The sequence below is a fragment of the Olea europaea genome, chromosome 13, assembly GCF_002742605.1.
Source record: "Olea europaea var. sylvestris chromosome 13, O_europaea_v1, whole genome shotgun sequence".
Classification (NCBI taxonomy): Eukaryota; Viridiplantae; Streptophyta; class Magnoliopsida; order Lamiales; family Oleaceae; genus Olea; species Olea europaea.
The window spans coordinates 1368810-1392017 of record NC_036249.1 but is presented as its reverse complement, the minus strand read 5'-3'; the positions used below and the strand labels follow the sequence as shown (position 1 = coordinate 1392017).

General features: G+C 35.2%; 4 protein-coding genes across 10 annotated transcripts in view; 1 reads left to right on the top strand and 3 right to left on the bottom strand.

The window, feature by feature from the left end:
• Positions 1-1185, top strand: part of LOC111408156 — a 24546-nt gene extending 23361 nt beyond the window's left edge. The window contains exon 14 of the mRNA XM_023037958.1: positions 1044-1185. Coding sequence (XP_022893726.1) covers positions 1044-1185 — 142 coding nt within the window. The remainder of the gene's footprint in view (positions 1-1043) is intronic.
• A 1236-nt stretch (positions 1186-2421) lies between these two features.
• On the bottom strand, positions 2422-4992 carry LOC111407208. Of its 4 annotated transcripts, none has more exons than XM_023036551.1 (3): positions 4561-4991; positions 3931-4425; positions 2422-2783 (listed from the first exon to the last, which is right to left on the bottom strand). In XM_023036551.1, exons 1-2 carry the CDS (start codon positions 4878-4880, stop codon positions 3939-3941), a joined length of 807 nt encoding a protein of 268 aa, XP_022892319.1. In that variant the 5' UTR covers positions 4881-4991; the 3' UTR covers positions 2422-2783; positions 3931-3938. The 4 variants fall into 4 exon arrangements, with proteins under 4 accessions (XP_022892319.1, XP_022892320.1, XP_022892321.1 ...); XM_023036552.1 differs by having other exon boundaries at positions 2462-2792; positions 4561-4992; XM_023036553.1 differs by having other exon boundaries at positions 2463-2786; positions 4561-4992.
• Positions 4993-5875: 883 nt separating this feature from the next.
• Positions 5876-12225, bottom strand: LOC111407207 (2-dehydro-3-deoxyphosphooctonate aldolase 1). Of its 4 annotated transcripts, none has more exons than XM_023036548.1 (15): positions 12050-12225; positions 11901-11938; positions 11714-11811; positions 11532-11628; positions 11200-11265; positions 9856-9915; positions 9653-9727; positions 9436-9520; positions 8927-8985; positions 8724-8768; positions 8123-8221; positions 7806-7853; positions 7655-7702; positions 6558-6632; positions 5876-6150 (listed from the first exon to the last, which is right to left on the bottom strand). In XM_023036548.1, exons 2-14 carry the CDS (start codon positions 11934-11936, stop codon positions 6579-6581), a joined length of 870 nt encoding a protein of 289 aa, XP_022892316.1. In that variant the 5' UTR covers positions 11937-11938; positions 12050-12225; the 3' UTR covers positions 5876-6150; positions 6558-6578. The 4 variants fall into 4 exon arrangements, with proteins under 4 accessions (XP_022892316.1, XP_022892314.1, XP_022892315.1 ...); XM_023036546.1 differs by having other exon boundaries at positions 6558-6635; positions 12027-12223; XM_023036547.1 differs by having other exon boundaries at positions 6558-6635; positions 12046-12223.
• A 4354-nt stretch (positions 12226-16579) lies between these two features.
• LOC111408155 (ALA-interacting subunit 3-like) lies at positions 16580-22150 on the bottom strand. Its single transcript, XM_023037956.1, has 10 exons — positions 21807-22150; positions 20318-20376; positions 20128-20202; positions 19938-20051; positions 19762-19832; positions 19224-19448; positions 18613-18616; positions 18251-18540; positions 17222-17521; positions 16580-16881 (listed from the first exon to the last, which is right to left on the bottom strand). Exons 1-10 carry the CDS (start codon positions 21892-21894, stop codon positions 16827-16829), a joined length of 1281 nt encoding a protein of 426 aa, XP_022893724.1. The 5' UTR covers positions 21895-22150; the 3' UTR covers positions 16580-16826.
• Positions 22151-23208: the final 1058 nt, after the last annotated feature.

The window sequence follows — 23208 nt, the reverse complement described above, 5'->3', positions numbered from 1 at the left end:
GACTGTTACTGCTCTGATTTTGTCCATCTGTTCGTGGAGAGGCATGCTGCTCCTCATATCGCTCGATTACAGACTGGATTCCTCCCTGACTTGCTCCTTCCTTGTCGGATCTCTGAGGCATATTGTTTCACCTTTTGTATTTTCAACACCTAACACCACTGGGCGTGCCAAATTGTTTCGCGCGGGTTAAGTCGCTAACAATTAAAAAGGATCAGGCGATTGTGCAAGGGACGAAACCTCTTGAGACAAAGTCCAAAAAAGGGGTGGTTTTTTATTGGCGATGAACGTTACAATTGGGAATGAAAAACAACGTGCCTCCAAGGGGCGCAAGCACACGAGTTACAGAAAGAAAAATGTTTAAGTCTAAAAGCTAAGGAAATGAAAATTACATATTCTCTGTTCGAGAGTTTTGGATTCGGTCCTTTGCTTCTGCGTCCTTTCTCCCTTTTATACCTCATAGACGATCTCTTTGTGATTAACTACCCCAAAAACTGCTTGATCGTCCTATAACCACCCACTTTCTTTGTAGTGACCATTTTGTCATGAAACTGCCTTTTAACTGCTGCCATTATCTTTCATCGTTCAACTGCTTTCGATTGAATTCCTTGAGTCGTGGAACGTGATAAGGCTACTTTAACAACTGCCTTGATAACTGCATTCTTTGATAACCACGATGCGTTATATTTGTTGATACCTTGGGCGACTTGAAGGTTTGGGCGAGAGTAGAATAACAGCTCTGGGCGACCGTATGACACTCCATTCGTTCAGATTCTGGGCGACTTGTAAACTTGGTCGATGGCGTTACCGCATTCTTGAGCCCCTTATTTGGGCTTTCACCTTGATTCGTTCGATTGGACTTCGTTCTTTGGGCTATCCGATTTGGGGATCCTTCAATTGGGCTTTACTCCTTGGGCTGTTCGATTTGGGCTGAATTTTTATGTGTCAACAGGAATGGAATTGTTTGAAAATATCAATGGGATGTTTATTCAGGAGAACAGAGATTTGGAAGCAAAAGAAAAGGAAGAATTTAGAACTTGAGGGAGGAAAAATGGATCTGCTGAAATGCTTTGGAAGGCTTTCCAGTTTGAATTCCGAGTTTATACATTTGCCGGTGGACAAGACGACCGCGCTGATAAGCTGACAAAAGAACTTGCCCATGAAATCGAGACCAGTTCTCATCAATAATCATACTAAAATATTCTTGAAGACTATACCAGGTACATAATCTTTCCAGCACGTTAAAAAAAATGAGAAATTCCATTTTCATTTTCAAAACGATTTTTAGTTTTCCCCGAAAATGGCCCGTTTTCCGCGTTTTGAGCGTTTTCGACATTTATAACTGAAAATGCTGAAAACGATAAAAAGTCGTTTTGCATTTTCAGTTATAAATTTTAACTCGTTTTCGAAAATGCGTTTTTGAAAACGACGGACCAAACTCGTTTTTCGCGTTTTCGAAAACGGAAAACGAAAAATGGGCCGAAAACGGGAAGCCAATCACGGTCTTATTGGCCAGAGCATTTTTTGTAAGAACAATGTAAATTTATTATAAATGTAACTATATTTTTTTTATTTTTGAATTATTTTATTAATATTTTCGTATGCAGCATATGCTTTGCCAGTGTATAGTTTTGTTTCAAGCAATTAAATTTATACTGTTGTTTCTCTAATCCATTATCTCTGTTGGACATTGTATGCCGGGATACTCCATATTCGTATTTATTTTTACCTTTCAAAAACCAGACTACATATTCCTTTTTTATTTTTGGGTTTAATTTCTGTGAGAATTAATCAAGCAACAAATTAGAGTCACTGATGCACTACATTATTAATGGTTTTTACAGCGCTGTATGTTGCCAATAACATTTCAATGGAGTTTGGTTGATTTTACAAAATACGCAAACAAAAAGTAGATTGTCGTTGGATAAGTACTTTAATGTAAGCATGTTGCGGATGTTTATAGATGGTGTGAATAATAAATAATTATGAATTGATAATGTATTAAATGGATAGTGTAAATCAGATTTTTTAACTGGCGTGACCAATAAATAACGTATGATGTAAAAAATAAAATTGAGATTTTGACTAATTTTATAATCGTTATTTATAATTTATTAAATTGTGATAAATTATTTTAATAATTTGTGAATTATAAAATTTTTAATTCGATACCGAGAAATAATGTGATCAATTAATTCGATAATTTATGATCATATAATATGGTAAAAATATTTTTAACTAATTATTTTATAATAAAATTTAAGTAATACTTGATTTTTTGAGTTTTAAACCTTACTTCTTAATTTTGAAATGGACCATACTTAATCTCATAAATATGATATTTTCCATATTTTAAAATAAATGAATAAAAAGTAACTTTAGAGCTTAAACATGAGCCACAACAAAAAAAAAAATGTAGTACGAAAGTCTTCATTACTCATTAGCACTGAGTTATATCAATCAAAATTGCTTGTGCTGGATTTATTGTCACAGACCGATGCTAAAGCATTAGTCTATAATTATTCATATAGAAGTTTTGTTTCATGATACAGGGAGTGCAGGGATGATTCTGAAGTTCCACAAAGCTGCTGGAACTGCTCTACCGACCCGACCCGACCCGACCCGACCCGACACGACTCGACTATGAGACAGATATGTGAAGCTTTGATTACACCACACTTTCCGGGCATGCTTCATCTATGTTCTGTTTTCCCCATAAATGCAAAGTCTTAAAGCGACTTCTTAACGTTTGACAGGTGTACTTCAAGCTACTGCTCCATTATAATCTGCTGTCACTAGAGATTTGACGTTAATACATCAATAGTTCCATCTCTAGTTAGGGGAGTGAATCAATATTCAAGTGGTACAACAGCAATAAATAGGAAGTGAATCTAGAAATTTGAAGCTCAATTCCCTTCAATTCTTCCCTTTCCATTTTTTTGATTTCCAGTTTACAGGCTGGACAAAGGGATGTAATGGCTGAATCATTATTCCAAGCGAACTCACACACGTAAACTTGGCATTGCCAACTAAAAATGAAGTTAATAGTTCAAATCTTATAAAACATGATAAAAACATCAAATCCTGCCAAAAATTGGAAACACAGAGAGTGCAGATTACACATCTATATCCTTTAAAAGTTGGAAAACATAGTATTTGAATTCCTTTTCCTCACTTGGACAAACAAGACGGAAGATAAAAGTTGGACATAACCTCTCGACCATGAAGCTTATCCCCCATTATAAAGAAGAAAAAATAACCACAAGCCAAGGGGCTCTTGGATCCGTTAGGAAAAAGAAGCGATTTTTTTGTTCTGTCCAAAAAAAAAAAAAAAAAAAAATTGTTTTTACGGTACTGACTTTACTATAATATAAAAAGAAGTCAAAATCTTGATCATTTTATCATCTTGCCTCTCCTAAACAGGGAAAGGCATTTAAGCTATCAAGAGTGGGAGTTAGACTAGAATGTCGCAAAATGAAAAGATCATTTAAGAATAGAATCACCATGAATGAACTTCCTCAAAATCAATAACAGATTATTCTGTTTTACACAAACACCTTATTAGCTAACGCGCGCTCCAGTATTTTCTTTCACAATTATACAAACATATGATGAACTATTTAAGATCTTTACATCTAATATATACACCTGTTTTTCCATGCAAACTTGGCTAATGCTTTCTTCCTACATTTATTTTCTTTCTTTCAGTTGTGGTAGATTACGCGCCAGCAAGATAGGGCAAAATATCGATTGCTTGTGACAGCTTAACGATGCTCGTTATAGCAGTGAAGTTCCATGAGTATGGCGCACAAACGATGGAGTTAGAGCTTGTTTATTTGATTTATTTAGACTTCAAAAGTTATAAATAAACATGTAACTAATATTTATAATATATCTTCTAATGTATATAAAGAAAAACATCTAGTAGCTAACCTTTGTCACTATGAACAAGTAACCAAGCAATCTTGAGCAGTCATCGATCCTTGGCTATCCAACGTCTCCTTCACAGTCCTATAAAGTTCCACCCAAGACGATGAATGCACGTCCATGGGACCCCACAAAAATGTTGGATTTGGACTAGCTGGACAAGCCACAACCATATCCAAAACTGAAGCTGCTGGTTTCAATCGCTGTGGGAAATTAAATGCCAGATTATCAACCTTGTGCTCGTAAATTTTCCCATTTCTATCCAATTTATATCGTGATGTGCCCTGAAATTGTCCATTTGCCTCCCAAGGAACCCGAGGGACACCCTTCAAGTTCCATCGGATGAGTATCATATTCTCAGACGGCTGCCAAATCCTAAGCACGTCTAATGAAATTTCTCTGAATAAAATTCTACCATGAAATCTCAATGCCCAGAATATCAATTGGTAATTTTCAATTCCAGTAAACGTATTCAAAGGGTCCACAAATGTTATATCATCCCTGCCAATTGATTAAATAAACAAATAACCAATCCATCCTTTATTCTCAATCTCAAATTTCTAACAATCCAAAAGAATAAAACTACAAGATTCAAATACACATAAGCATTAATGAACAAAATAACCAAAAGGGTACCTGTAAATGCCATAATTAAGGTCTTTGGTAAAGATTAAAGGAAGGTCTTCACGAAGGGTCCGTACAGCTAAACCTAGGTTAACATAAAATTCATCCTTCTGGTTCTGGTTCTTATCCTGCGCACCAGGGGTCCGGTTCACCTGCGCTAGACCCCGAGGTGGAGGCGGCTCAAGCTTGGTCTGAGCATTAACAGAAGAACTTGACACTGGTGATGGGGAAATAAGAGCAGGAGAAGAAGATTGTTGGTGGAAAACAATAGCCGGGTATTTTTCTTTAGATTGGAGCAGAATTGGAGAAAGATTTGGCAGAATATAGGCCATAGTTTTTTTTCCCTCTTGTTCTTCAATGTTTGGCTACCGTAGAGCGATTGTTCTGATTTTGTGCTGTTGAGGTAAATACTAAAAAGTGGGTTCTTGAATTTTGAGTGGTTTTGGACATGGCCAAGATACCGATCTTTTTCTCGTCCGAAACTTTAACCAATCTTTTTTCTTTCATTTTCTTCATTTATATTTATTTTTATTTTATTGATCGATAAAAGTAAAATTTCATAGATCAAAACTTATGTACAAGTACGCCAAGCATATCCGAGCAAGTAAGGGTCAAGTAACAAATACATGTGCATCGAATATACCCGAACAATCAAAATTAAATGATCTACCAATAATGGTTTAAGGACCACAGTTAAAAACTCAAACTAGATCAAAACATACGGACACACAGCTAATATAGGTTCGTATTAGCGTGTTTTAATCTGTCTTACAATAAAATCAACTTGTGACCCAAGACTTTCAAAATTACTTCTATTTCTTACCATCAAAACATATGGTCACACAGCTACTGCATTTTCTTTATTTCTTCTCCTTGAACATACGTGCTAAGTAATTTTTTTATTACAAACATACTTCAATATTTTATTTTTAATAAATCAGTTATTCTAAAAAGATGCAATTTTATGCCTAATTACAACCCCGTAAACTAGAAACCTATAACCCCGGGTGCAGTATGAATACGATAAAGAACGGATAACAAAAATCACATGTTGATTCAACAAAAGAATGCCGATTTTGAGAATGAAATTGAGAGACTAAAATCTACCTTTCTCAATAACCAAATGGCAATGAGTTTCAATAAACCTAAGCCTATGTCTGGCTATTTATAAACACTCAAGTCACTTTTTATCGGCACGTTTTAGGGAATGAGCCGAGCCGGTTCGACCCTTAAAACACCCAAGCTCGGCTCATGTTGTGTGAAGTTCATGTTAAAGAATGTAACTAAATAAATTGTTCTTCCTCTAATAGCAAGTTTTTATACGAGGTGGTTCAACATCAACTCACATAACCAACTCAAATACAATATTGATATTTGCAAGAGTACAAAGAACTACAAGATCAAGGCACGTCAAGATCATAATTGAATAGGAAAGAATTTGATAATGCATACACTAGCAGATTCATTAATACAAAATATGAAATCAATTCTAAAAACATTCCATAATATCTCCAGAGCCAGATAATATTAGGTGGCGCCCATACACCATGCACTATCAAGAATTAGAAATTTTAGGAAGAAAGTTCTGAAGTGCTCCCAGTCCTGCAGCAAAGAAAATAACAGAAATACAGATGTCTTAAAACTTAATAGGCCATCGTATGATTTTCAGACCACAGAAATTACATGATTCCCAGACCATTGAGTTTACATTCTTACTGAGAAATGGATGTTATTAATCGAACCAACATTTATCACCTATGAGATTATCAAAGATGTATCCATACTTGCACACAGTCAAAGACTCGAGCTATCTTCTGAGGAAAAAATGATTATGAACTCACAGAAGAATGCATTTCCCTTGTTGACTATTTTCGTATTAAAATGGTGCACTTCAGGAACATTAATGTCAAAGTAATATCTTCTTTAATCATATACACATTTCATCCTTACCAAAGTGCACACACATCAATGGTAGATAAAGATGTCTGGTTTAGGTTTTAGAATCTCACCTATGTGAAGCTCCCGAATTCTCAGGAATTGAATGGAGTGAGATCAATTTGAAACGGCTGCTTCCCCTTGCTGACCTTCTATACATACAAATGCGTAAAAATATGGAGAAAACAATTTGATAGCATCAAATAGCACATTATGACTAAAAAAAACACTGCAACAGGCTGAATGGTCTTTTCCTGCCCATGATGCTTGATAGATGAATATAACAGGGTGGAGTGATTGATTAAGTGGCAACTTTTTATGAAACCACTTTGGCTTGTTAGGGAATTAAAATTTCATGTACATGCACATTTAACCTAATATTAACAGAGAAAAAAGCTCCATTACTGGCCAAAGTTCAAATGGGGATTTGGAAGCTATGAGAAAGAAGCATGTCTAATATACCGATCTGAGGTTGGTATTGACCATATCTTTGTATTTGGTAGATGTCCCTTGCCGCAGCGAGGAAACTACATCTTTTATCAGTACACACGTTTAACAGTTTTGAAAGTTATCATCCCCAACTAATTTACCACTTCCAAGTGGCTGGATAGAGATGAGCCGCATGAACTAAGTGATTATGTGGGAGAGATTTTTAGAGAAGTAATTTTTTTTTTTGGAGAATGTGGTTAAAAAGTAGGGGAAAGTCATGGGGAAACGTGAAAAACATTTTTTTTTTTTTATTTTGGAGAATGAGTGGTTGAAAATGATTGTGAGGGAAAAAGTGGTTTTCAAAAATCACTCCCACACAAGGGTTCGCCTACAGTGGACCCGGGACTGCTATTGCTCAAACATCAATTGATTGTATTACACTGTTACCCACTCAACCAAACTGAAAGGCTAATTTCAATTGTAGCAAAATTCAAAGCACGGATTTATGTCATTTCCGATGGAGGATATGCAAAGTGTACCACTTATTCCTCACAGTGCTTATTTTTCTTCACATACCAAATCAGCTTAATTGTCTTTTAACTCGTTATGTCACAGTATTCAGGACTCTGAACACACGAGAAAAATCAAATCTAATGTAGAACTCTCTTGTTGTTAAGTCCTACCTTCTTGTTAAACATGCCGTTAACTGCATATAATCAGAAAAAAGGTGAGAGAAACTTACAGCAATTGCCATGAGCTCTTCCAACAGTTCCTCCAAATGGCGAAGAGGCTATACAAAATCAATTAACAGTAAAGCCGACGGACTACACTCAAATAATACCCTACCGGAGATACAAAAACTGGTACAAGTTTCTCAGTCATGTGAAACTTACCCACTGAGTTGGACCATCAACTGGAGCTTTTAAAGGGTCATTGTGCACCTAAGCAGCAAATAATCAAAATAGCAAACTTAGGAAACAATTTAACTAATTACTATTAAGTGTTAACAGATTTTTACATAAAAAGAAGTAATTAATAGAGAGAAGAAATTGCAAGAAGTTGAGCACAAGGTGTACACAAGTACACAAAATAACAGTACAGGGCTCTATAAAAATTGAGTCACCAAAATTTTTGAAGCAGACATTGTAAAACGTACTGCATATATGAGATGAAAATACACCCTGTTAACCAGAGAATGTCAATTATATACCTCCATAAAAATTCCATCCACCCCAACAGCAACTGCTGTCCTGGCAATGCAAGGTATCAATTCGCGAAGACCTCCACTGGCTACACCACCACCTTCCAGCTGATTGAGATAAAATAAATGTAGTCCATTGACATGCAAATAGAACTCATTATTTGAGAAAACACACTGTGACAGAAGGAAAAAAAGCTCTAATTTTCTCAATAAGAGCCCACGACAATTGTTCTCTGCTGTTTACAGGCAGAAATCTAATCCATGGTCTTTTCTATTTTGAATAAACATTCCAGTATCAATTATTTTCAAACTAATCCTTGGACGCATATTGAGAATCCCTCAGTGATTTGAAAGGAGCATTTTTTTTTTTTTAGGGTAAAGGAAAAGGGATCAATGACCAAGTAGTTAAAATTGGAACGAGTAAGCCACAATTAAGGTATATGGGGTTTGAGGTGGAAAATCATTCATTCTTCGGGAATCAACAAAGTTCATTAAATTTTCTGAAAATGTCTCTTACCAGCTTCTACTTTGCTAACATTGAATGACTATTTGAACTGCAGCTCCATCTGATGCTCTGATTTTAAGAAATGAGTTATAGTATAATACATACCTTTTTCCCAGCAGGTTGTTGTAATGAATGTGTTATATCGGCCACCTGAAACATAGTTAATCAATCAACAAAAGTATCTTTTAGTAATCTTATGATAGTTGAAGAAGAATTGTGACTGGGGATGTTTCAGAAAATAGATTGTGCTTGTCTAAATATTGGTACACCATACTGATGAACAACAAAGCATGGACCAACAATCTTACAACAGGACAATCAGCCTCCCTCATCCACTCGAAGTTGCGGGGATCAACGATCAAGTCATCTGTATAGCAGACCGACAGCGTTACTTTCTAACAATGAAAGCTGTAGCATCAAGAATTAATAGGCAACGTCGCGAACATGTTAATTGCAGTTATGTAGCTTCCACTTCAAGTCAACCTTCAAGAATTATTTAAACCAACTTTTTGCAGGACCTTCAACATAACCGTACTTTCAAATCTTTTGTGTGGTTTCAAAAAACAGTTGTTAACGCATGTTGAGAATAAAACTTTGAAGCTTATTTATAAAGTCTATGCTTGAAATGTCATTACAACTGAGATCAAATTTCTCACTGTTGTAATTTGACATGGCTATAGAGGGTCCAATATAATCGTTTGGAACAACATTAAAGCTCCAAAACAAACAATTTCTCATTTACTAATAGTGAATTACTATCTAGAATATACTTGAAACTTTGTTCAATACAATTATGATGGAAGCTGGGAGAACTTACTATAGCCAAACATTGTTCCTCTCTCACAAACCATGACGTTTTGATTTCCAGCCAACCTAATCTTTTCAGCAGAATTTACCATAACCTGCAGAACAAAATCAACTATCATTTTGGAGAATGATACTGAAGATGATACAAACTGGCAATTATTTTGGGCTGGAGAAGGACATAATTAGCACATGGAATGAGGAAAAAAAAAACAATAGCAAATGCCTACAGAAGGAGCACAAAATTGGCCTTTCTTGATATTAATAATTTTCCCCGTCTTGGCAGCTGCAAGAAGCAGATCTGTCTGTCATTCAAAAAGACAACAAAATCAATGCACATAAAGCTACCCCCACAAAAATCTTAACAGAATGGACTTTATATTTAAAGAGTATGTTCTAGTAAGGGTAGCTTAGTTATAGCTATCAACCTAACCTGCCGGCATAAGAAAGCAGGAATCTGAATTATGTCTGCAATCCTGCCAACTGCTTCACACTGTGAAAAATCAAGTATTAGAGAGGAAACACAATTTATGCTCAGTTGAAACTAGGTGCTCCACGCTCATTTTCAACCACTCATAAATTTTCCTTACTTTATAACCATAAATTCTCCAAAAAAAATCACTTTTTAAAAACATCCCTCCCACACAAGGGCTAGTTGTAAATGCATAACTTTCAATGTCATCAATATTGAATGATCCAATTACTAGATCAAATGGAAATTAAAACAATTAGGAAACATGTCTATTCTATAAAAAATTAGAGAGGACGCATGGCTTAAGTGCCTCTTTTAAGTTAATAAATGTATAATTGTTCCAGACCAGCATGTTTCTTAGTTACATGCAATTCTGGTGTAGGCCACTTGCTTCCCTTATTCTCTTTAGTCTTACCCACTCAAAAATGGAGCAGTTCCTATTTTTTCCAAGATGACCATCAAGAAGCCAAATAGTATGAGAGTTATGTACAGCAAGTTTAAGATTTTGACCACCTAGCTTCAGGTCTGGGACAGTGTAACTGAAAACCGATGGCTTTCTTAGAAGGCAAGATACATCACAAAAGCTCAAATGTAAATTTGAAGACTGCACCATCATACGAGAGGTTACTGGATGACTAATATTCACTTCATCGGGACTATAAAATGCTTTTGGAAGGCAAATTTGCTAATCTCATAAATGTTGCACAAACACTTGAACAAGGGTAGCATGTCAAATATTGACACTTCTCGGACACTCTTAACTCAAAAGTTAATACGGTTGGGGAATTCAAAACCCCTGTCAGCCTTCCCTGGTGGTCCCGAAAATCTACTTAGGCAGTGTTGGTGTTTTCCTTAAAATAAAAAATAAAATAAATAAAAAACTCAAAAGTTATAATAATATAATAAATTGATATGCTTATTTAAAAGTTCAACTAGAAAAATTAATAATAAGTATAAAACTAAAGTTATATTATATAAATGAAGAATTTTAAAGAATTTATGCAATGTGTCGGCTACATGTGGTGTTTGTACTTTTCTTAAAATCGGGTGTTAGCATGTTCAACGCCACGCATGTCCATGTCCGTGCATCATAGATATAACCATTAAAACTCCAGATTTATTAAATGGTCACTGTTTGCACAAAAACTGAAAGCATGATCCTATAGTTAATGATTTAAACGGCGAAAAACAAATATATAGTTCACTATCATTGAAGACTTATATAATAATCAATTATAGACTTAAATAGAACTTGTACATAACCAGAAGAGATGAGCAGTCTTTGAAGTAGGGTAGAGCGATTACCTGGATTGTCTCGTGCACATCAGTGACTACAGGAAGATCATATGTTGTCTTCACCCTTTCAAGGATCTAAGAGAAAAAAGAGAAACACAAATAAGTGGACATTATCGGCATTAAACAGGCTTCTCTGTAGTGAAATTTCTTATAAACTTTGTAATTGACATATCATTTAAAGCAATATCACATAACATTGCAACACACATCTAAATTGGACCACTCATGTAACTAATGATAAAGAAAACTTATCAGATTTCTTATATTTAAACCCAACTCCAGTTTCATCATATTAAGAATCACAGTAGTGTATGCATTGACACCCATAATAGCAATAATACCTTTAAGCCTTCCTCCAAGCCAGGTCCTCGGAATGACTTAGATGATGTCCTATTAGCTTTATCAAAGCTAGACTTAAAAACCAATGGCAACCCAAGCCTACAAATAGCAAAATTTTAAAACAATTTTATTTCCAACATATATTGAATCATAGTACACGAAGATTAGAGAGTAATGGTAATACTTAGAAGTGATGGCCTTGATATTCTTAGCCATATGAAGAATGTGATCCTCTGATTCAATCACATTGGGGCCTGCTAAGAGGAAAAATGGCTCCGCTGCCTGGTTTTCCAACATTTTAAAATTACATTAAACTTTTCAGTAATTGAAAAATCAAAAATAAGAAAATTAAATTAAGGTATCAATTCAACCTTGAGCTGGTCGAATAGCAATGTCGATGAATCCATAACTGCAGCAAAATTAAATTGAAATTGCAAAAAATAATACAGTAAAATTATGAATAGAAAATCGGGAGAGCATCAGATATTTGTAAGTACAAAATGTGAAATTTAATACGTACCAATTAGGATGTAAGATCTAAATGGAAGTTTTCGCAGAGAGACGACAGTGTACTGCTACACCCTCAGTGGAAAATAATATCCGGGTTAATTGATTGCGTCGGTCGGGTTTTGTAATTTTAACGTGGAAGTGGCCGGTCCCACCCAGATGAGAAAAATTGGATGGACTGGGAATCCTTTTAGTTTTTGCCAATGAATCAAAGCTTTATTATCATATAAGAGTTTTAATGTTTAGTTTTTGGAAGTGAAATTTGGCAGAAGTTTCTCAATTGCGAATTCACGTTGCAAGACATTATGTGGTTTTGAATTATATAAATAAGTAATACCAAGAATTTTCACCTACAAATGAAGTGAGGGAAAGAAAACTAGAGTAATGATCAGAGTAATGTAAAATAAAAAAGAAAAGATGAAAAACCTAACTCAACCCAAATTGACTCGACCCGAACTGGTTCACTCACTGAATCGGGTCATGTTTGGAACAAAGAGCTGCCAAAGCCGGCCCCGTTGCCCACCCCTAGCTACGAGTAACCTTGCAAATTTATATAAATAGTACTAATTGGACTGGAATACATTCTTTTATAGATTGTTATTTTCGGATAACATTTTGATGATTGTAGTTCTTTGAATGAAGACATTCTACTTTCGCCTGAACGAAAACTACTTTACCAAAATAGTAATTTGGTGTATGAAATCACGACATTGTAGTCTATCACTTTGAGAATTCAATGCAATGTATATTCATGACAATTTTATTATACGTTCTTAACTATACTTATTCACTTTTGAAATGATATATGACATACACATATCAAACTTCTCTAACAAAGTAACCCCCAAACTACACAGAGATCGCAGTTTTCACCTCAATACTAGTATACCACTTTCCAGCATTGAGATCCAGGGGCGGAGCCAAAATGATTTTGTTAGGATGGGCTGAAGTTTAATTTTTTTCAATGGACTCGTACCATAAAAAATGCTGTATGCCCACGAGATTTAGTTTAAAAATGCTAAACTCATAATTCTCTTGACAAAGTGGGCCAAAATATATAGATAAACGATGGTATTGGGTTGAAAATTAAGGTAGTTGGGTTAAGATTAAATTGCAATAAATGTAGATTTTATTCGAATTAAAATACACTTATGTGCATAAATTTGTAAATCCCAACCGAATCATATTCTTCTTGAAAAATAGCTCTATGCAACAATCATATTCCAAATAAGGTTTGCATAAACAACTAATTCCCATGGTTAACAAAGATCATTATCAAATGACTTGAAAAAAAAATATATATATATATATATTAAAGATCAGCATCCAGTGAAAATTCATAAATCCCTACCGAATCATATTCTTCTTTGAAAATAATGACAAACATAAAGCCATAAACACTAATAAATGTATGTATAAAAAAAGGATTAGAACTTTAGAATGTAAAAAATAAAACATACCCACATTAAAACTCAACCCCAACAAGTAACAATCCAAGAATAAGTTTAAAAAATAAAAACGGAAAACGCAATAACACAGTTAAATCCATATGTTTTTCTTTTGAATAACCGTCCAAGTACAGATAAAGTGTTGAATGTACTTAGAGGATTCATGGAAAGAGTAGCACCTCCAAAATTCTCACAAAATTTGGAAATGCCAGAAATAAGAGACTAAATGGAGCTTGATTTCTTGGTTGCTTCCAGAAATAATAGAACCTGTGGGTGTATGTGAGGTGAGTTTGGGTCCTCTGGGATGCAACAGGATTAAGGGAGATTAATTAGTATATGGGCTATACAAATATTGGATTTAAACTTGATCCATTTAAATTGGGCTAAAGTGGGTAAATATTGAAGGGAAGAATTCACAAACCACGTTTTAAGTATGCACACTTCAAAATTAAAGTGGTTAAGTTTAATTATACAAAAATCAGGTTTTTATGTAATTAATTAAAAATATTTAATATTTAAATATAATAAAAGTCACACTTACACAATTATGGTAAAAAATCTCCAATTATAGGTCACAGATTTTTTCTTGGTCACAAGTCAAATTTTTGTTGGTAACAGATTTTTTTGTGATCGCAAATCAAAAATTTTGTCAGTTACAAATTATTTTGGGATTGCAAATCAAAAATTTTATAGATCACAGTTTTCATCATTTGTCGCAGATTAAAAAATTATAGGTCACAAATTATCTATTAATCACATATTTTCGAATTTGTTGTTCACAGGTCAAAACAGTGGATCACATACCACCACCACCTCTACTATCACCACCACTCTCACTCCATCACTATCACCGCTATCGCCAATACCACCACTACTGCCAAAATTTTCACCACAAGATCCAATCAATTGCTAACAAAAACCTGGGCAATCAACTCTACCAGCTCTCCAACCACCACCTCCACCATCGTCAAAAACCACAACAACCGCCACCACCAAATACAATAACAATACCCATGCACAATTTCACCACCGTTTCCACCCAAAATCACCACTGCCAACAACCACCACCAAAAACAACACCATCGTACACAGCCACTGTCAGGGACACCACCACCACCACCAAAGCCACTGCATACAAACTAGCAGAACACAAATCGAAAAAAATTCAACCACTCACTACCTAACCATACCATCAGCAACACCATCGCACAGGCGCACACACCACCACCCGTCAAATCCACCAACGATCAAAACCATGGAAAAAATCAAGCAGAGCCGCGAGCAGCGACGTTCACAACAAATCGTCGGAGAATTGTTCACAGCACATCTACCTCGTAAACCATTGGCCACAGGAAATCGTCGGAGAAACACCGCCAATCGGAGGAATTTCAGATCGAAGCCTTCGTCGCAGGCTTCGATCTCTTCATTCCAGTAGCAACGTGCTGGTGACGAAGAAGTGAAATGAGGTTGATCTCTAGCAACGGATGCTCCAACGGCGGCGACAGCATCGTCTGACAGAGGATGAAGATGGAAAGAAAGAGTGAGAGTTCAAGTGTGAGAATGAAATAAAAGTTGGTGTAAATAAAATTAGAGTTCATATTATATGTCAAAACCTGATTTGTGCACAATGAAACTTAGTCCCTGACTTTTGAATTGTGGTCTTTAAGTACCTGGTATCATGTAATTTTCCCGATATTGAATAGGATAGTTAGTGGGCTAACTTTAAATTTGGGCCGAGCCATGATTTTTTTCACAAAATTTAGAAGCACAATTTCTTTCTGGGCCGAGGCCCCCCCCCAAACAGTATCTGCCCGATCCGACATCCAACAGTTGAAAATGACATAAATTACAGATCTCTTCATTCCAGTAGCAACGTGCTGGTGACGGCGAAGTGAAATGAGGTTGATCTCTAGCAACGGATGCTCCAACGGCGGCGACAGCATCGTCTGACAGAGGATGAAGATTGAAAGAAAGAGTGAGAGTTCAAATGTGAGAATGAACTAAAAGTTGGTGTAAATAAAATTAGAGTTCATATTATATGTCAAAACCTGATTTGTGCACAATGAAACTTGATCCCTGACTTTTGAATTGTGGTCTTTAAGTACCTGGTATCATGTAATTTTCCCGATATTGAATAGGATAGTTAGTGGGCTAACTTTAAATTTGGGCCGAGCCATGATTTTTTTCACAAAATTTAGAAGCACAATTTCTTTCTGGGCCGAGGCCCCCCCCCAAACAGTATCTGCCCGATCCGACATCCAACAGTTGAAAATGACATAAATTACAGATCTCTTCATTCCAGTAGCAACGTGCTGGTGACGGCGAAGTGAAATGAGGTTGATCTCTAGCAACGGATGCTCCAACGGCGGCGACAGCATCGTCTGACAGAGGATGAAGATTGAAAGAAAGAGTGAGAGTTCAAATGTGAGAATGAACTAAAAGTTGGTGTAAATAAAATTAGAGTTCATATTATATGTCAAAACCTGATTTGTGCACAATGAAACTTGATCCCTGACTTTTGAATTGTGGTCTTTAAGTACCTGGTATCATGTAATTTTCCCGATATTGAATAGGATAGTTAGTGGGCTAACTTTAAATTTGGGCCGAGCCATGATTTTTTTCACAAAATTTAGAAGCACAATTTCTTTCTGGGCCGAGGCCCCCCCCCCCCCCCCCGCCGAGCCATGATTTTTTTCACAAAATTTAGAAGCACAATTTCTTTCTGGGCCGAGGCCCCCCCCCCCAAACAGTATCTGCCCCCGATCCGACATCCAACAGTTGAAAATGACATAAATTACAGTGAACAAGAAACCTAATCGATGCATTGTATATCTCTTTGTTCAATTTGCCAAATTGACAATCCATGCAAGAGTGTAGAGAGGTGAACTTGTTCCCCAATTACGTTGATTAACGTTTCATGAGAAGAAAGCACAACATATGTAGTCTTTTTTAGTAAATAGAGGACCTCCCTACAGTTGGTGGTCATACATTAGTATTTTTAGTGACGTGTTAGTAGGTAAATTCATATTAATATTGAAAACAAATGTTATATTATTGCAATTAGCGTCCTATAAATCCAACATAAAGGCTTTAACTTGGAAGAACCGTCTGGCTCGTTGATTAGCAGAAAGGGACACAGAACCCGGCTCATAATGTAACATATATGTGCAAACCTTAATCAAATATACACCCAAATATGTCGACTTTCAATACAAAACATTAGCCCGAAACATTTAGAGCACCATGTACTGAGGTTTATACATACACCTTTTCAAACTTAATTAACAGGCACAAGCTTATGTTCCAAATATCCAGCTGAATGCTCGTTCACGGGCTCTAAGCTTAGTGACCTCCCGGGTTGCGGTTCCACGACAAATAAGACGGATCTCCAAGTTTCCTGAAACAAAGATTACATATCAATGACTTTTTGCCAAAGAAGAATAGGTTCATGGTAAGGGAATGACAGCAGAATAAGAAAGGTCCCCGGTGAAGGCTCGGTCTAGAACTTTGGCTCAGGAACACAAAGTACTGCACATGCTCGTTTAAAAAGTGAGTTATTGGAGGATCCTCCAACGTTACAGTTAGTTTGGATAATCTGGCATGTGGTGAGAACACGTGGCAGCAGGTGAGATCGATTATAGTTTTCATCTAATAGTGGTAAAGGTTTTTTTGCTCAAAAAATTTACTTCCACAAAAATACTATGAGATGAGGAAACAATGTAGGCACTAAAACGTACCTTGGCTTAACTAGATAGATAATTGTGAAAACCAAGGAGAGAAAGAAGCACAATCCACCCACAACAAGATATGCAATACCAAGAAAGTCATTCTTTCCTCCAAGCCAGCTGGTGGTAGAAAGGACGAGTTTCTTCTTGCCATCGAAACTATAGGTGTTATAATTATTTTGCAATTCCACATTAATGACATCGCCAGCCTGAAGATCCACCTCTATTTTCCCATATAGTTTTCTGAAAGTTGGAAGTGCTGCAGTTCGCATCCAAACAATAAGGTCCTCCTGCTCACTCAACTGTTCAATATTAACATATCAGTAACTGATGATTAGCCGAGTCTAGAAAGCAAATTAATAGAAATAAATAACAGGACTGAAAAATTTATACATATCAGTTAACATAGCAGTCTCGCACTAAAAGACAAGCTTAAGCATGATCTCGCATCACGTCGCTTCGGAGTGTCATCTGGGACAAGTTTGAAATACTACTCAAGATGAGAGAAGAGGTACAAGTAGCCAGTATACGAACTGCCAAAGCAACAAATTGAATATCCACTATCCAGTTCACTTTTCTACTTTTCAGAAGATCTCTCAAGACAGAAATCAGATACGTTCGTAACAGTGGAAGCATCTTAGCCCCTGTTTGTTCCCCATTTTCTGAAAATAATTTTTCCCAAACTCATTGTTAACCATATATTCTCTCAACAAAATAATTTCACACTTGGATCTATAACTTTTCCATACTTTTTAACCATGTTCTCCATAAAAATCACTTTTCACAAAATCTATTATCCAAAATCTCCATCAAAACAGGGGCTTATTTTCTGTTTATTATTTTTTTTTAACCTTAATTTATATTCAAATATGAATTTTGTTACAGTTAGTTTGGATAATCTGGCATGTGGTGAGAACACGTGGCAGCAGGTGAGATCGATTATAGTTTTCATCTAATAGTGGTAAAGGTTTTTTTGCTCAAAAAATTTACTTCCACAAAAATACTATGAGATGAGGAAACAATGTAGGCACTAAAACGTACCTTGGCTTAACTAGATAGATAATTGTGAAAACCAAGGAGAGAAAGAAGCACAATCCACCCACAACAAGATATGCAATACCAAGAAAGTCATTCTTTCCTCCAAGCCAGCTGGTGGTAGAAAGGACGAGTTTCTTCTTGCCATCGAAACTATAGGTGTTATAATTATTTTGCAATTCCACATTAATGACATCGCCAGCCTGAAGATCCACCTCTATTTTCCCATATAGTTTTCTGAAAGTTGGAAGTGCTGCAGTTCGCATCCAAACAATAAGGTCCTCCTGCTCACTCAACTGTTCAATATTAACATATCAGTAACTGATGATTAGCCGAGTCTAGAAAGCAAATTAATAGAAATAAATAACAGGACTGAAAAATTTATACATATCAGTTAACATAGCAGTCTCGCACTAAAAGACAAGCTTAAGCATGATCTCGCATCACGTCGCTTCGGAGTGTCATCTGGGACAAGTTTGAAATACTACTCAAGATGAGAGAAGAAGTACAAGTAGCAAGTATACGAACTGCCAAAGCAACAAATTGAATATCCACTATCCAGTTCACTTTTCTACTTTTCATAAGATCTCTCAAGACAGAAATCAGATACGTTCGTAACAGTGGAAGCATCTTAGCCCCTGTTTGTTCCCCATTTTCTAAAAATAATTTTTCCCAAACTCATTGTTAACCATATATTCTCTCAACAAAATAATTTCACACTTGGATCTATAACTTTTCCATACTTTTTAACCATGTTCTCCATAAAAATCACTTTTCACAAAATCTATTATCCAAAATCTCCATCAAAACAGGGGCTTATTTTCTGTTTATTATTATTTTTTTTAACCTTAATTTATATTCAAATATGAATTTTTGAAGAATGTCGATGAAATGGTAAAAAAAAAAAATATTTCTTTGAGATTTTTTTTTGAAGTTATACTTATTCTTGCCATTATATTTTTTTTATTAAATTTAATGCATATTTTTGTGATCTTTATCACTCTTCCACGAGATACCCGTCTTGTTTATGGTCACCAGTAGGTTATTGAGTGTGAAGTTGTAAGTATCATTGAACAGGCTCCAGGCTATAAGACCACAAGGCACAATTGGCATCCCATGGGCAGTGTCTTCAGGCTCACAGGCACTTGTGTCACCTTCATCTCCTGGATTTCTCAGTTGCTGATCACTTCGGCTCTTCACATATCTTGGAAGGGCATACATATCAGCCACATAGTTTGAAAATAAAAAGGAATAATAAATTAATATAGTCATGAAGAATTCCTATCAAAGTGCAAAAGATTTCAAATAGACAACTATTACAAGATACCAGAAGAGAGAATAAAATTAAATTTTCAGTGGAATCATTTCTCTTATAGAAGAGTTCTATATCTATAATAAAAACAAGGAATCACTAACACTCATCCATAGAGGTAGAAATCCAAAATATTGCATCAAAGAAACAGTTCAATATTTCATTTACCGAATTTAATGTCAGAATATAGAAACAATGAAAGTACCTCCGATGATTTTGGTAGAAATTGTCAAGCTGATAATATACATAAATGGGCCGTTTCATGAGTTTTGGAACCTGATGATTAATCAATAGTTATCAAATGTTAGATTTTATAATTATACTGAAATTTAAAATGCAATTGCCATGGTAAAACTCATATACCATTGAATTGAAACTCACCGTCAGATTTCTGTGGCAGGTTTTATCTTGAGGACTTTGAATAAATCCAACCTTATCATTTCTTGAATCTAATGGAATGCAATCAGTCTCATATCGATCAATAATCTCAACAACCTGATGAAAAGAAACCACTTTAGTGAGGGAAGCACAAAAAGCAAAAGAACGATAGGTTAGGAAGTACTGAGCATACATCCTGGGAATCAAATAGCGAGACAAGGCCAATGGGAATGAAGACAATGCTAACAAGTAAGAAAGCTGAAATCACCTGCACGGAACAAAGTTTATGAGAGGAAGTAAATCCATAGGTAAAATAAATCCCCATAATGTGGTAAATTACAATAAGGCACCAGTAATGTGTAGAAACAGTTTATAATATTTACCCATTTAGGTGTCAGAATAGGCTTGCATGCTGGAAGTTCTTGTTGTGTAAACCTTGAATCTGAAGAGATAACAAAAACAGTAATGATGCTTTAATCAATCAAAATCCAAATTGTGATCAAAATACATATATTATTGCTTCGCAATTTATTCTGAAGATGAAGAAAGGTATTGAATTATATTCCCATATTTTACTAACTAATGCAACCTCCAAATGAAATAGAAAGCCAAAACATTCGGTTTTGCAACATTCCCATGTTTTAGCAAGTGAAACAATTGTTTTTCACATTTTGAAACTGCCCTTATGAAATAGGTAGTTTCATCCTATGGATGATACTTGTACTGAGTTAAAAACAAGTATCCTCCACGAAAATTCCAAGACAGTGTCAATAAGTACAACTTAATATCACATAGATATGTGCTCAATCTTTGTCATTGATAATAAATCAATAGGAGAAATGTATAACGGTCTGCAGCTAACTTTTTAGGCAATCTTTATATGGTTCATATGCACTTCTACCTCAGTTAACCATTTATTCACTTCAAGTCTTCAACTACATCACTTGCTCAAACTCAGGCAAGGAGTATGATTGTGGTACAAAACAACCGATGAAAAAAGAAGTATTGGCCAGTGCATTCCCTGTGAGTCATTAAGCACTTCCCAACCCAAGCTCGCTGGATTTTAATCCCTGCTAATTCTAACATGTGAGCTTCAAGAACCCAAACTATTGAGCTACTCAAGACCTGAAGAGCTGGAACTAGGTTTGGATCATCTCTCATTGAAAACAAGCCTATAGACGCATACATCTGGGGTGTCGTTGTAATTTACTTATTTCAGAATCTCTTGTAGGTAAATCAGTTTGCCAATTAAATTCATATGAATAATAGATTTAGTCAATGATGCATTATGTTGATAAAAATGCTTTTGATACTAGCCCCTGTTTGCTGCCCATTACCTGAAAATGAAAATGGGGGAATAATATTTTTTAGAAAAGTGAGTGGTTGAAAAAGAAGAAAAAGTTTTCGACTTGTAATATTATTTTATGGAAGATTGTGTAGTTGAAAATAGGAGGGAGAAAAATGAAATGTAATATAATTTAATTTAATAGGATCAAAGAGGGGCTAAAATTATTTCCAAGCCTTAATATGCCTTGAGTAAAAACCCACACAGATATAATTCGACTTAACTCAAGTTTACTACTGTTGGCAGCAAACATGAGTATGAAATTGGAGAAGATTAGCAGCCAAATCTTTTAGTATTGTACAGGTACCCTTTGTGATTACATAAAATAACATGCTCACTGCACTTCCCAGCTATATACAAATTAACAAGGATTAAAAGAAAAACCCCTCACCCAACCCAATTAAATTTTCAATTAAAGACAATTGTTTTCACACTACTTATCAATTCCCAAATTAAATATCATTATTCAATAAAAATAAGAATAATTAAGATACTAAAAAACAGAATGTGTAGGGAGAGGAAAATACATTTGGGTCGCTTGGAATTCCTTCTGGGCGCTGTTGAATCGGCCGATCCAGGTCCTCCCGCACTCGTTGATGGAGAATTCGAGTTCATCACTTGACAGTATATATTTTCCTTTCTTTTCAAAAATTATCGTGAAAAACTAATGATAGATCAGATAGAAATATGGGCGAAGATTAATAAATAAAAGGGTTCTGAATCTGATCGAGATCAATTTAAGAACATGGGTTTTAAAAGTAATAGAGAGAGACGGAAATTTATGAGGTTTGGTATATATCTCACGCTCTTTCTTCTAATTTGACTTCGAACTTTCTTCCCAGTTTTTTCATTACAAGGGCGGCAGGCAGACCAATCCCAATTCGTCTCTCTAGAAAAATAAGAGCTTGTTTAGAACGGATTTTTCATTTCAAAAAATTAATTTTTTGGTATTATTTAACTATTTTAGCTGTAAAATTTGACTTATTTTGTTACAGGTGACTCCACTTTTTTCCTAACGATCACAAAATTAATTCTTAAAATCATTCCCAAACGAATTTTAAGGCAGAGAAAGAATGCTAAGCGTACAACACATCCTTTACACTTAGTTTGATAGCATACAGACGAAGAAACCCGTGCAATTCGGATCCAGTTCAAAGATTATTCCACTTGCACATCAAGAAATATTCATTAAGATATTTACAATTATTCGGAGTGTATCCCCTCCATATGAGGGGCTGGATACCTTGATGTACGCTCCGATGTGCATCAAGCATAGTCCCAATTCCAATCAGGTGCGTTTGTGTGTATTGAATTTGTATGAAAAGAAAAAAAAATTCTAGCAATTCAATTCCTTAAAATTTATTTATATGAAAATTATTAATTAAATGCATTTGATTGATAGTTTTGAACCTAAAAAAATATTATACTTATCCATTTTTTTATTGTTAAATAGATGAGAGGAGGAATAAATGAGAGCAAGAATTTGCTTAAAAAATAAAAATCCCATTTCCCTTAACAAAATGTTTTTCTTATTTTTTTTAGGAAAATATGATCACATGATCATACGTTGAAAAATATTTTTCACGAAAAAATTTGTCAAATACACACCCCAAAAATAAGAATTTGGATAGAAAAATAAAGTTAACCAAACAGGGCCTCGAGGTTTTTTTGGATTGAATATGTCAATAGGTGAAAAAAAAATGCCTGAGATCACCCCAACTTTGAGCATATATTCATTTGGGTAAATTACACTAAACCTCCCAACCTTTAGGGTCATTTGCACTTTCATCCACATTCAACTTTTCTGAATGATCAACCTTTGAAAAATTCTGTAAATCTTCAATAAATAAATATTCGATAAATTAATAATCTAACTTAAATAATAAATTTTTTTTATCTTAACTCGAAACAGTATACTAAATTCTTTAT